Below are 15321 nucleotides of genomic sequence, written 5' to 3'. Positions count from 1 at the left end.
TAAGAATCTATATTTTTCACCTTAATGTAATCTGGGTAAAACTGGTAAAGTACGGTTTGCACTCGGTTCAATAAATCCACCTTGTGTCCTGGCAACTCAGCTGTTGGACTCGAGCAGCTTGGTTCTCCTTGCACGTTTACTTGCTAGTTTCTCCTCTATTGAAGTTTCGAACCTCTGGCTGTTTAGAAAGGATTCTTATTTGAACTGTTGTTCAGTGCTGAATAAATCCAAAATTCTCAGTGAGAGAATGATTTAAAGAACCCATTGTGTTATACTCTTTATAGCCAGTTCATGAGAAATGAAACCAAAGCCAGTCTCTATTTGGAATAAATTTAATCACTGAGTTGAAATATTATAGGTACATATCTCCTGACTCCATTCTATTCCTGTGATTACTAAGTATCTTTTTAATCAACCTGTTTGGCTGTGTTATGTCACATATCCATGGCTATCACATCCTGAGGTGAAACTTGAACCTGAACCTTGTGGCACTGAGGTAGTGACGCTATCGCTGTGCTACTAAAAGGTAAAGTCGCCATAGTCCTACCAGATCATAGACTAACTCTTTCATCAGTGAGCAGTGATTGGTGGTTATTTAACTCTGAGGGTCACCACACCTCAGGCAAGGGGAGAGATTGAGAAGAAGAGTCTTTCCTGGTAACCTCGGTTGGTGCAGGAATTGAATCCACGCTGTTGGCATCACTCTGCATTGCAATCAAGCGGTCCAGACAATTGAGGTAACTGACCCTTCTGTGCCACTAGGACCCTTTTAGCAAATATCTTTTTATATTTTTTTTAATCAGCCTGTTTGGAATGACTGTGACACATTTCCAGGACAGGTGGACTTGAACACAGACCTTTTGGTCAAGTGGGGGGAGCACAATAACTGTGCCACAAGATCCTCTTGAATTATACACAAAAGTAACAATCCAGTTATTATCTTCCAGCTTTATGTGCTTAACTTGAGTTCTGAGGAGATTTGTAGCTCAGGTTGAGGTTCTGGATGTAGATTTGCTCGCTGAGCTAGAAGGTTTGTTTTCAGAGGTTTCGTCACCATACTAGGTAACATCCGAAGCACTGATGGTGTAGCCCTCCTCTATCAACAAACACATTGACTTGGATCCCATTTACCATCCCCTGGGAAAAAGAACAGGAAATGGCATCACCATAGGAAATGATGTCGCAACAGGATATGACATCACCAACCCAAAGAAAGCGGGCTACACCACCAGTGCTTCATTCGGAGGCTCACTGAAGATTTTACCTAGTATGATGATGTAATGTTTGAAAACAAACCTTCCAGCTGAGCAAGCAAACTTAACTGATGCTATTCATATATTGTCCCTATTTATTAGATTAGATTACTTACAGTATGGAAACAGGCCTTTCGGCCCAACAAGTCCACACTGACCCACTGAAGCGCAACCAACCCAGACCCATTCCCCTGCATTTACCGCTGCACCTAACACTACAGGCAATTTAGCGTAGCCAATTCACCTAACCTGCACATTTTTGGACTGGGAGGAAACTGGAGCACCCGGAGGAAACCCATGCAGACACGGGAAGAATGTGCAAACTCCACATAGTCAGTCACCTAAGGCGGGCATTGAACCCGGGTCTCTGGCACTGTGAGGCAGCAGTGCTAACCACTGAGCCACTGTGCCGCCCCAAATTATTAAATTCTGTGCAGTGAGGTTCGCTGCAGTGCATTGCTGCAAATCAATTTTTTTTATACCAATTTTAAACCAGACCTTTCCAACATTTATTAGTGTCGGCACTGAGATTTGTACTGCAAATTTGTGTCCACACAGGACCATTTGCAGAAGTTGATTTATTGGAATTCTGTGCACATTTAGTGCTATGGTTCAGAGGATAAATCATTTTTGTCAATTTATGTGAATGCTGAATGAAAAGAAAAATTGTCTTTATTTCTTGTGTCTTTTTGCATTTCTTGTAAATCTGCTGCTAAATTGTTGAAGAGCAACAATAGTTTGAGAAGGTGTGGGTCTAATCATGGTGTTTTAAAATAATTTGACATATTTCACCTGACAGCATGATATGGCATCTTTTCTTCTTTATGCCATTGATGAAAAACTTGTAAAAATATGTCATCGACCTTTTTAAAATAATGTTATTAATGTCCTGAGGATATGTAATATGCTGTGTAAACATAGATGCGTTTTCCCTTGCTGTCATCATTTAAATCAAATTTTGCAGCTCGAACTGGTAACAGTGTTTGTGCTTTTATTGCAGGTCATTCTGTCTGAGCCCAGCACATCAGGAGAGGTGGTTTTCTTTGAAACATGGATGCTGACCTGCATGCCTGAGGAAGGGAAGATCTTAAATCCAGAGCAAGGATTCCGTGCTGACCCCACGAAAGTGGAGTCACTTGTGGCTCATCTCAATTCCTCCACTGAAATGAAGCTCGTGTATGTTGCTACCTGCTTTTGCTTTGCCGTAAATCTGTTTGATGATTATTTTCAGGATAGCAGAGTGGTAGGTGTCTCATACTCCCATGTATTGCCTCAAATGGTTTGTCTGACCTGAGTTGCCCTCTCAGCTTGTTCAGTAGTGTAGGTTAGATGGGCTTCAGATTGGTTTCACAGGGCTGAAGGGCCCATACTGCGCTCTAATGTTCTATATTCTATACTTCACACAGTGTTTGAGCAGGACTTACTGCTGCAGTCCATCCAAAAATGGGTGGGTCGCTCCGCTTGGCATTCAGCTCCATTTGCCCCTGCACCCATCACTGCCATCACTTGCCACTTCATTTGGCATCCTCCTTTCCAGTTTGTTGCTCCATATGCTATCTCCTGAGTCACTCTGCTTTTGACCACTCTCAGCCTCTCTCCCACTTGCCACCTTGATCTGTTGATTCCAGACACTGAACAGAGAGGTTACAAAGTGATAAGTGAGAGGAAGTGAGAGTTCAGGAGCAAGGCAGGCAAGTATTTGAAGTAGGGTACTAAGTAAATCGATACTCCAGGATTTGAACTCATTTAAAAATTTTGTAAACCACTCATTGCTGCTAATCTTAGATGTAGGTACCTGACTGCTGCACCACTGTCAGTGACATCACAGGTACTATGACTGCATGGGCAATTAGTGCAGTGGCAGTGGAAATAACTGCAGGTTTTCTACTCATCATTCCAATCAAAGTGAATAAGTGAATGTTCACCCATATTATACCCAAGTGCTATTTTTTTTTTGTCCAGACACTCAACTATGTATGTCTCCTTGCAGTCAACTTTGTCCTCTTCGTAACTTACTAGCAACCATACATTCCACCTCCTCTTTCCAGTCATCGTTATAGTTATAAAGAGTTTGTGACCCAAACCTTTTGGCACTTGGTTAGTTACAGCTTGCCAACACAAAAATACATATTCATCACTACTCTGCTTCCTGTTAGTTAAATAATCCTTTATCCATGCTAATATGTTACCCTATACACCATCTGTCTTGTGCAACTGCCTTTGATGTTACGTCTTAAGTTTTTAGAAATCCAAGTAGACCAGTTCACCTCTCTTCGTCATGAATGAGACCTTCCAAAATCTCTAATAGATTAGTTAAAGATGATTTCCCTTTCACAAACCATGTTTGCTCTGCCTGATTGCAGTGTGATATCTAAGTATCTTACTGTAACTTCCTCATTAATAGATTCTAGCATTTTACCTATGATAGATCTTAGCCTAACTGACCTATAGTTTCCTGCCTTCTGCCTCTGTATTTTCTTCAATAAAGCTGATCTCACAGATAGTCTAGAAGCTCATACCTCTATTGATACATGATATATGCAAGACTTAGGAGTTTACATTAATCTATTTTTCTTCGGATGCTTTATCTCTCTTAGTTTAGTTTCATATGTCAATGCACACAAAGTTTTTTAAGACTTAGTTCACAATGACTGAGATATTCACAAGTTTCTTCTAACTGTCGCTCACACCGACTGGTCATACAGGGTGCGTCTGTTGAATTACTTACTGATGCAGTTATTCCAACCCATCTGTATTTAAAAGTGAAAGTTTGTGAAATAAGTAGAAATTTGATCAGTATCTAAAAAAGAGAGATTGGATTTCCTATTCCAGGTGCATCAAATCTGCATATCCAAAATTATTCAGTGCTAAAAAAGAACAACTTTAACTGTATAGATGAGCTAGTTTATGGGTGAAGAAACTGTGAATTTTTTAGTTTTGAATATGCTTTTTCTGTTTGTTTTAATTCCGTTTTTGAGTATTCATCCTCTGATGCTTTGTACAAATAGCTTCATTTTTTTTCATTATCTGTATTAACTGTTCTCTCTCCAATGCTCTGTTACCATATTGCCATTTGGAATATTAAGTGTGCAGCATATCTACAATTTAACTACATCCATTTTGTGCTTTACTTCCAAGCCAGGTGAAATGGCACGAGGTATGTTCCTGTACACCGGCAGCTATCCTGGAAGTTCTTAATGCCTGGGAGCATGGACTTCTGACATTTGAGGCAGTGCAGGTAATGCTGTGGTTTTACTGTGTAGGGCTATGAACTTATCAATATAGTGTGGTGTGCATGTCCTCAGTACAGGTTCAAGAATCATGTTTCCTTGAATCTGCATGACTGCACAGTAATCTAGAAGTTCCCATGTAAAATGTAAACATCCCATTTAATTAAATAAGTATGCCATGCACAAGAAAAATTAATCAGAGGGATTGGTTCTCCAGGTCATTGCCTTTGGACTGCATTGTAATAAGAAAATACACTGGCACCTAAAGGACATTCGGTAAAGTCACTGCCAATTAATTCCACAAACGAAATGGTTCCATTCTTAGCTTGTGCAAGGTAAACTGATCTGATGAGCATGACAGTGATTTAGAGAATGAAATATTATCAGTGTTTCTATTCCCGAACGCTATTCAGTATTTCTTACTGGAAGTGCATATAGGTAAGCAGTAGGCAATAAAAAGGTTAGATTTTCTTATGGTTCTCAGATTGTAGGATATGTGTCCATGAAAAATAATGAATTAAATGAGTTGTTGGAGGATGGCTCCTGCTGGTGGGATTAAACCCCAACATCTCATTTAATTCATTATTTTTCATGGACACGTTTCCTACAATCTGAGAACCACAAGAATAATACTATGAAAAAGAGAAATGATTACAAAATAATTACCCTAGGAAAATTAGAGTAGAACACTTTCTTGTTTAGTCCACTAGAAAATTGTTGTACTGTTTGGAGGAAACCATGAAAAGTGCTGAACTCCAACTAATTTAGTACTTTTCTGATGTTGAACCCATAACTCTGCTTCTGTTTCAAAGACTCTGAACATTCAGTTTTATTTGAGCTCTAAATCAGTTGCCCTTTGGTGTTCTTTTCTTGCTAATTGTTTCTCTTATGCCCCAGTTGGTTTTATTCCAAGTGTTCTTCATCTCATAGTACCGTAGAGTACAGAAAACCCATCAAGTTTGTGCTGTCAAAAGCATACTATTACCAACGCTAGGCCCACTTTACTGCACTAGGCCCATAGCTTGAATGTCTGGACACTTCAAGTAGTTAGTCGAGTACTTTTAAAAGATTGTGAGGTTTCCCACCTCATCTACCTTCCCAGGCAGCATATTCCAGACCCCACACCATCCCAGGCAGCATATTCCAGACCCCACACCATCCTCAAATCCCACCTAAACTTCCTGCTTTTCACTTTAAAATTATGCCTTCTTATAATTGACTCTTCAACTAAGAGCTGTTTTCCATTGACCCTGTTGAAAAGGTTGGAAGTTTTGGTGTCCAATATCAGTCCATTGCCCTTGTGTTTTAGTTTAAGAAGTAAAGTTGGCTCATATGTATGTTGAGGCATTTGTAATGTGTGACTTAAATTTCAATTAGTCTGTGAACTGTTACTGATGAATTTGTAATAATGACTGCTTAGTTTTTCTGTTTTTAATCTGAAACAGAAAATTACCGATAACATCAAAGGGAAGATTTGCAGCATGGCAATCTGTGCAGTGGCTTGGTTAGTGGCACACGTGAGAATGTTGGGTCTGGAAGAACGTGAGAAACCACTACAGATGATCTGCCAGCTTGTAACACCACTGTATGCAGAAAACACACTTCAGTTCTACAATGAACGGTAAATTCATTGGGTCTCAGCATTGAGAGTTAGAACCTGCCTCAATATCATGAGTTTTGTAAGAATGTATTTTCAATAGGTTGTCATCAAATTTTAGCCAATTACTTATATTATAGCTATCAGCTCGCAATTTAGTCATAATCATCTGAACTCAACTTTGTGTTTCTTCTTAAGAAAAATGCATGCTCCAGTTGTATAAGCATCTGTTTGTATAGACATCTTATTTTGTATTTTGTTTTCATTTGTAAGGTACCATTTTTTGGTCAGTTTTTGGCATTAGTTCTGTGATTGGTTGGTAATGCTGTAGTTAAATTGGATGCCGTCGAATGTATTTTGACAATATTGACAGGGGATAATGAAGCTGTGCCTTGTTTTTTAAACTGATTTACATCTGTGAATTTTCTTCCCTCCTCTGCTAGAGGTGCTATTCATGGTGTGTTAATTCATAAGTGCAAGCAGCTCTCAAGTAACTTACACAAATTGCTACTTTACATACAGACTCTAGGCAAGCTACACCATACCATAGTGAAGTCTAATTTTCACCAATGGGTGGTGTTCCAGCCATGAATTGGAAAATAAATTGAAAGCTAGTTAATTATTTTTATCGCTTCCATGATGCACATTGACTCTGACCAGTTGTAACTGCCATCTCTCCGAGGATGGCTTTGCAAAACCTGATGGCCTCTTCTTTTTGTATGTTTTCGTTGGGATGTGGGTGTCACTAATGAGGCCAGAATTTATTGCCTACACCTAATTGCTGTTTGAACTGAATGACTTCCTCAGGCCCTTTCAGAAGACACTTAAGAGTCAATCACATTGCTATGGGCCTGGAGTCTCATTGTTGGCCAGACCTAGGTATGTGCAGCAGATGTCCTTCTGTTTTTACAACACTCAACAATGGTCGCCATTAATCTAAGGAGCTTAGTCTAACTAGATTTTCACTGATTCAAATTTCACTACTGCCATGGTAGGATTTGAACCCATGTCCCCAGAACATTAGCTTGAGTCTCCAGATTACAAACCCAGTGACAATGCTGCAACACCACCACCTCCCTGAAGGGATGAGACCTTTAGCGTTTGTAAGGCTGAATGTGTAACCATTTGGTTAAACCATTACAGAATCAGGAGAGGCTGTTATTAATGTCTGTGTTCCTTTCCAGCGTGGTTATTATGAGCCTGATTTTGGAGCAAATGTGTGCTGATGTCCTGCAGCAGACTGCAACCTCCATCAAATTTCCTTCAGCAAACCTAGATCCTATCCCTTACCGGAATCTATTGCCAGTGAAGAAGCCAATTAAAGAAGTGCTCATTACCAACTTCAATGACATCCTGAATAAAGGCTGGGTGGACAGCCGCTCCATCCATGTGTTTGAGGCATTGCTGCATATGGGAGGAGTGTACTGGTTCTGTAATAACCTCATTAAGGTAGGTGTATGAAACTGAGGTGTTTTGTGACTGAAATTTAGGTCAATGTGATTGTAATTTGTCACTTCCATTTGTGCTGAAGACATTGCTCTAAATCCAATGTGGTTAATAATGATATCAAGGCATTTTTTGGGATGAGGCTTTTTGGAAATAATTTGAAAGGTAGCTCACCATTCTTTTCATCAGTGTCAGGAGGAATTGGAACTGATGACAGCCCGAGGAAATTCCAATGATAGCAAAGGGTAGAAATATCAGGAACCTGTCAGCAATTTTCAAATCCTCTCAGGCTACAGGTGAGGAGCCAGGACAGTGGAGGACTGCTAACATTTTTAAAAATTCACTCTTGGCTCATGGGTGTTGTTGGCTGGTCATCATTTATTACCCATGCCTAGTTATTATTAAGAAAGGGAGACAGGGATTGACCAGGAATTGGGAGGGTAGTCAATCCAATCTTTGGTGATGTAATTAGAATTCTGAGCAATCAAATATATCTACACCGAGAGAGACCTGGATTGATCAGAAACAGTCAGCATAGATTTTTTTAAAGAAAGATCATGTTTAACAAATTTGATTAACTTTTTGGGGTAATGCATTTGACCTTTTGTGGGCTTTTGATCAGGTCACTCATCACAGACTGGCTCTCATTTTCTTGACCAATGATATCCAAGACAAAGTGGTATGTTGGGTCCAAACTTGCTGAGGGGCAGAAAACAGAGGGTTATGCTAAAGGGATGTTCCTGCAATAGGAAATCTGTTTGCATTGGCATTCCACAGAGCTCAATGCTGGGGTACTTGATGTTTGTACTGTGCATTAGTGATTTGGATCTAAATGTAAGGGGGATGATTTATGCAGTTTGCGGATGTTAGTAGGATGGTAAGTAATGCAGATTACTGTAAACTGCAGATAACAAATTGGTCATTTGGCCAGAGCAGTGGCTAATGGAATTCAACCAGCAAAAGTGTGAAGTAATCACATGGGGAGGGCTAATAATGCAACTGTTTAAGCTATGAATAGTAGGACCCTGGAAATTTGTGAAGATTAGAAGAATCTTGGTGTATATATCTACAGACCCTGAGAGGTAGTAGGGTGGTAGTTAAGGTGCTTAAGAAGACGCATGGAGCACTTGCCTTTGTGAGCTGAGGCATGGAGTATATGAGGAAAGAGTTAAATCTGGAACTGTATAAAACACGAGTTGGGCCAAAAGGTGGGTATTGTGCGGAGTTCTGGTCACCATAGTGTAGAAAAGATGTGAGATGGAAATGTGTTGCTGGAAAAGCGCAGCAGGTCAGGCAGCATCGAGGGAACAGGAGAATCGACGTTTCGGGCATGAGCCCTTCTTCAGGAAAGCAGAGAAAAGATGTGACTACACTAGAGAGAGGGCAGAGGAGACGTTCCAGGATGTTGCCTGGGCTGGTGAGTCTGAGCTACGAGGAAAGATTGGATAGGCTAGGATTCTTTTCCTTGGAGCAACAAAGGTTGAGAGAAGACCTAATAGAGGTATTGTAAGATTTTAAAAAGGCATTGACAGGGAGCCACTTATTCATTAGTAGAGGCGTCATTAACCATAGGGCACAGATTTAAGGTTGAGGTAGAAGGCTCAGAGGAGAGCTGAAGAGAAAGTCTTTCACCCAGAGGGTGGTGGGAGAACTGGAACTCACTGCCTGGAATGGTGATTGAGTCAGAAACCCATGCAACATTTAAGCAGTCTTTAGATATTCACTGGTATTGCCATACTCTCCATGACTATGGACCAGAAGCTGGACTGTGGAATTAGTGTAGGCAGATCTTTGTTGATTGTAATGAGTATGTTGTGCCAATTGGCCGCCTTCTGTCCTGTAAACACCAAAGAAATATAATGATAGTAGTCATTGGTTGGATCTAACTGCTATATTGCTTCAGCAACAAGAATCTGAAATTGCAGCTTAATTAAATTCATTTATTTCCTTAATCAATAAAGTAGTTTGTAAAAATTGAAGGGTAATATCATGTTGATTAAAAATAAGCAAATGGTCCTGAAATAATACATTGAAATGGTTGGCTGTTTACTGTTTTGATGCTTTTTTGCCTGTATACAGGAGACATCCTTGTTTAATGGTAAATGACTGATGTGTGAGGCTCTCTAATCAATTGAATGGGCCAGTCTTGATGGAGTCAAAGGAGTTTTCTTGCCCATTCCTTTCATATGTTTACCAGTCTTATCTGATTTATCAGAGCTGCAATGTTCTCACTGCATCTGTAAACATATCAACTGATCTCCCCAGCCGTGATTACTTTTAACATTATTTACTCCAGTAGCACAACAAAATCAGAACTGTGCATGCCTTTTATCATTCATTAATCAATTATGGTCATCACTGGCACGGTCAGCTTTTATTGACGATCACTAATTGCCTTGAGAAGGTAAGTCATCTTCATAAATACTGCAAACCATATATTATGGGTATACCCACAATACTAGGTGAGGGATTTTCAAGATTTTGAACGAGTATTGATGACGGTATAGAGATTGCAGATGCCCATTGATGTGTTAGCATCCATGACACTGCTTTGTAATACCAACAATCTCTTTACTCATACGTGAATTAACTTGTAAGGCGTTAATTAAATATATAAAATAGAATAGCCTTACTTGTCCTGTGCACTCTGGGAATCGGCCCACACTCGCTCTGCTCGCCGCTCTGACACTCAGCCCACACTCGCTCTGCTCCCCGCTCTGACACTCAGCCCACACTCGCTCTGCTCCCCACTCTGGGACTCAGCCCACACTCACTCTGCTCCCCGCTCTGACACTCAGCCCACACTCGCTCTGCTCCCCGCTCTGGGACTCAGCCCACACTCACTCTGCACCCTGCTCTGGGACTCAGCCCACACTCGCTCTGCTCCCCGCACTGGGACACGGCCCACACTCGCTCTGCTCCCTGCTCTGGGACTCAGCCCACACTCGCTCTGCTCCCCGCTCTGGGACTCGGCCCACACTCACTCTGCTCCCCCCTCTGGGACTCGGCCCACACTCACTCTGCTCCCACCTCTGGGACTTGTCCCACACTCGATCTGCTCCCCGCTCTGGGACTCAGCCCACACTCGCTCTGCTCCCCGCTCTGGGACTCTGCCTACACTCCCTCTGACATTCAGCCCACACTCCCTCTGACACTCAGCCCGCACTCGCTCTGCTCCCCGCTCTGACATTCGGCCCACACTCGCTCTGTTCCCCGCTCTGACACTCGGCCCACGCTCGCTCTGCTCCCCGCTCTGGGGCTGAGCCCACACTCGCTCTGCACCCCGCTCTGGGACTCGGCCCACACTCGCTCTGCTCCCCGCTCTGGGACTCGGCCCACACTCGCTGTGCTCCCCGCTCTGGGACTCGGCCCACACTCGCTGTGCTCCCCGCTCTGGGACTCGGCCCGCACTCGTTCTGCTCCCCGCTCTGGGACTCGGCCCACACTCGCTGTGCTCCCCGCTCTGGGACTCGGCCCGCACTCGCTCTGCTCCCCGCTCTGACACTCGGCCCACACTCGCTCTGCTCCCCGCACTGGGACACGGCCCACACTCGCTCTGCTCCCCGCTCTGGGACTCGGCCCACACTCACTCTACTCCCACCTCTGGGACTCGGCCCACACTCGCTCTGCTCCCCGCTCTGGGACTCGGCCCACACTCGCTCTGCTCCCCGCTCTGGGACTAGGCCCACACTCGCTGTGCTCCCCGCTCTGGGAGTCGGCCCACATCACTCTGCTCCCCGCTCTGACACTTGGCCCACACTCGCTCTGCTCCCTCCTCTGGGACTCTGCCCACACTCGCTCTGCTCCCCGCTCTGACACTCAGCTCACACTTGCTCTGCTCCCTGGTGTGGGACTCGGCCCACACTCACTCTGCGCCCTGGTCTGACACTCGTCCCACACTCGCTCTGCTCCCCGCTCTGACGCTCGTCCCACACTCGCTCTGCTCCCCGCTCTGACGCTCGTCCCACACTCGCTCTGCTCCCTGCTCTGACACTCGGCCCACACTCGCTCTGCTCCCCGCTCTGACGCTCGGCCCACACTCGCTCTGCTCCCCGCTCTGGACTCAGCCCATACTCGCTCTGCTCCCCGCTCTGACACTCAGCCCATACGTGCTCTGCTCCCTGCTCTGGGACTCGGCCCACACTCGCTCTGCTCCCCGCTCTGTACTCAGCCCATACTCGCTCTGCTCCCCGCTCTGACACTCAGCCCATACGTGCTCTGCTCCCTGCTCTGGGACTCGGCCCACATTTGCTCCGCTCCCCGCTCTGACACTCGGCCCACACTCACTCTGCTCCGCCCTCTGGGACTCGGCGCACACTTGCTCTGACACTCAGCCCACACTCGCTCTGCTCCCTGCTCTGACACTCGGCCGAAACTCGCTGTGCTCCGCGCTCTGACACTCGGCCCACACTCGCTCTGCTCCCCGCTCTGGGACTCGGCCCACACTCGCTCTGCTCCCTGCTCTGGGACTCGTCCCACACTCGCTCTGCTCCCTGCTCTGACGCTCGGCACACGCTCTGCTCCCCGCTCTGGGACTCGGCCCACACTCGGTCTGCTCCCCGCTCTGGGACTAGGCCCACACTCGCTGTGCTCCCCGCTCTGACACTCAGCCCACACTCGCTCTACTCCCCGCTCTTGGAGTCGGCCCACACTCACTCTGCTCCCCGCTCTGACACTTGGCCCTGACTCGCTTTGCTCCCCGCTCTGGGTCTCGGCCCACACTCGCTCTGCTCCCCGCTCTGGGACTCGGCCCACACTCGCTCTGCTCCCCGCTCTGACACTCGGCCCACACTCGCTCTGGTCCCCGCTCTGACAGTCGGCCCACACTCGCTCTGCACCCCGCTCTGACAGTCGGCCGACACTCGCTCTGCACCCCGCTCTGACAGTCAGCCCACACTCGGTCTGCTCCCCGCTCTGGGACTCGGCTAACACTCGCTCTGCTCCCCGCTCTGGGACTCGGCTAACACTCGCTCTGCTCCCCGCTCTGGGACTCGGCTAACACTCGCTCTGCTCCCCGCTCTGGGACTCGGCTAACACTCGCTCTGCTCCCCGCTCTGGGACTCTGCCTACACTCGCTCTGCTCCCTGCTCTGGGACTCGATCCACACTCGGTCTGCTCCCCGCTCTGGGACTCGGCTAACACTCGCTCTGCTCCCCGCTCTGGGACTCAGCCCACACTCGCTCTGCTCCCCGCTCTGACACTCGGCCCACACTCGCTCTGGTCCCCGCTCTGACAGTCGGCCCACACTCGCTCTGCTCCCCGCTCTGGGACTCAGCCCACACTCGCTCTGCTCCCCGCTCTGACACTCAGCCCACACTCGCTCCGCTCCCCGCTCTGACACTCGGCCCACACTCACTCTGCTCCGCCCTCTGACACTCGGCGCACACTCGCTCTGCTCCCCGCTCTGACAGTCGGCCCACACTCGCTCTGCTCCCCGCTCTGACAGTCGGCCCACACTCGCTCTGCTCCCTGCTCTGACACTCGGCCCACACTCACTCTGCTCCCTGATATGTGACTCGGCCTACACTCCCACTGCTCCCCGCTCAGGGACATGGCCTGCACTCGCTCTGCTACCTGCTCTGGGTCTCGGCCCACACTCGCTCTGCTCCCTGCTCTGGGTCTCGGCCCACACTCGCTCTGCTCCCTGCTCTGACACTCGGCCCACACTCGCTCTGCTCCCCGCTCTGACAGTCAGCCCACACTCGGTCTGCTCCCCGCTCTGGGACTCGGCTAACACTCGCTCTGCTCCCCGCTCTGGGACTCAGCCCACACTCGCTCTGCTCCCCGCTCTGGGACTCGGCGCTCACTCGCTCTGCTTCCCCGCTCTGACACTCTGCCCACACTCGCTCTGCTCCCCGCTCTGGGACACGGCCCTCACTCGCTCTGCTCTTCACTCTGGGACACTGCCCACACTCGCTCTGCTCCCCGCTCTGACACTCGGCCCACACTCGCTCTGCTCCCCACTCTGGGACACGGCCCTCACTCGCTCTGCTCTTCACTCTGGGACACTGCCCACACTCGCTCTGCTCCCCGCTCTGGGACTCGATCCACACTCGCTCTGCTCCCCGCTCTGGGACTCTGCCTACACTCGCTCTGCTCCCTGCTCTGGGACTCGATCCACACTCGCTCTGCTCCCCGCTCTGGGACTCGGCCTACACTCGCTCTGCTCCCTGCTATGGGACTCGATCCACACTCGCTCTGCTCCCCGCTCTGGGACTCGATCCACACTCGCTCTGCTTCCCGCTCTGGGACTCGGCCCACACTCGCTCTGCTCCCCGCCGTGGGACTCGGCCCACACTCGCTCTGCTCCCCGCTCTGGGACTCGGCCCACACTCGCTCTGCTCCCTGTTCTGGCACTCTGCCCACACACGCTCTGCTCCCCGCTCTGACACTCGGCCCACACTCGCTCTGCTCCCCGCTCTGACACTCGGCCCACACTCGCTCTGCTCCCCCCTCTGGGACATGGCATGCACTCGCTCTGCTACCTGCTCTGGGTCTCAGCCCACACTCGCTCTGCGCCCCGCTCTGACACTCAGCCCACACTCGTTCTGACTCTCGGCCCACACTCGCTCTGCTTCCCCGCTCTGACACTCGGCCCACACTCGCTCTGACACTCGGCCCACACTCGCTCTGACACTCGGCCCACACTCGCTCTGCTTCCCCGCTCTGACACTCGGCCCACACTCGCTCTGCTCCCCGCTCTGACACTCGGCCCACACTCGCTCTGCTCCCCGCTCTGGGACACGGCCCACACTCGCTCTGCTCTTCACTCTGGGACACGGCCCACACTCGCTCTGCTCTTCGCTCTAGGACACTGCCCACACTCGCTCTGCTCCCCACTCTGGGACTCGGCGCTCACTCGCTCTGCTCCCCACTCTGACACTCGGCCCACACTTGGTCTGCTTCCCGCTCTGGGTCTCGGCACACACTCGTTCTGACTCTCGGCCCACACTCGCTCTGCTCCCTGCTCTGGGACTAGTCCCACACTTGTTCTGCTCCCTGTTCTGGGACTAGGCCCACACTCGCTCTGCTCCCTGCTCTGACTGTCGGCCCACACTCGCTCTGCTCCCCGCTCTGGGACTAGGCCCACACTTGTTCTGCTCCCTGTTCTGGGACTAGGCCCACACTCGCTCTGCTCCCTGCTCTGACTGTCGGCCCACACTCGCTCTGCTCCCCGCTCTGGGACTAGGCCCACACTCGCTGTGCTCCGCGCTCTGATACTCAGCCCACACTCGCTCTGCTCCCCGCTCTGACAATTGGCCCACACTCGCTCTGCTCCCCGCTCTGGGACTTGGCCCACACTCGCTCTGACACTCAGCACACTCTCGCTCTGCTCCCCGCCCTGGGACTCGGCCCACACTCCCTCTGCTCCCCGCTCTGGGACTCGGCCCACACTCCCTCTGCTCCCTGCTCTGGGACTCGGCCCACACTCCCTCTGCTCCCCGCTCTGGGACTCGGCCCACACTCGCTCGGCTCACCGGTCTGGGACTCGATCCACACTCGCTCTGCTCCCCTCTCTGGGACTCGATCCACACTCGCTCTGCTCCCTGTTCTGGGACTCGGCCCACACTCGCTCTGCTCCCGGACCTGGGACTCGGCCCACACTCGCTCTGCTCCCCGCTCTGGGACTCTGCCCACACTCACTCTGCTCCCCTCTCTGGGACTCGATCCACACTCGCTCTGCTCCCCTCTCTGGGACTCGATCCACACTCGCTCTGCTCCCCGCTCTGACACTCAGCCCATACTCACTCTGCTCCCCGCTCTGACACTCAGCCCATACTCACTCTGCTCCCCG

At 48.8% G+C, this 15321-nt stretch overlaps 1 protein-coding gene across 1 annotated transcript in view; it reads left to right on the top strand.

Moving 5' to 3' along the window:
• med24 (mediator complex subunit 24) overlaps positions 1 to 15321 on the top strand; it is a 72068-nt gene that overhangs the window by 37310 nt on the left and 19437 nt on the right. The window contains exons 17-21 of the mRNA XM_043674629.1: positions 2254 to 2429; positions 4392 to 4491; positions 5929 to 6104; positions 7265 to 7529; positions 11285 to 11448. Of these exons, the coding sequence (XP_043530564.1) occupies positions 2254 to 2429; positions 4392 to 4491; positions 5929 to 6104; positions 7265 to 7529; positions 11285 to 11448 (881 nt within the window). The remainder of the gene's footprint in view (positions 1 to 2253; positions 2430 to 4391; positions 4492 to 5928; positions 6105 to 7264; positions 7530 to 11284; positions 11449 to 15321) is intronic.

The sequence above is a fragment of the Chiloscyllium plagiosum genome, chromosome 33 (assembly GCF_004010195.1).
Source record: "Chiloscyllium plagiosum isolate BGI_BamShark_2017 chromosome 33, ASM401019v2, whole genome shotgun sequence".
Lineage (NCBI taxonomy): Eukaryota > Metazoa > Chordata > Chondrichthyes > Orectolobiformes > Hemiscylliidae > Chiloscyllium > Chiloscyllium plagiosum.
The sequence above is the reverse complement of the archived record's forward strand: the minus strand, read 5'-3'. Positions and strand labels throughout refer to the sequence as shown.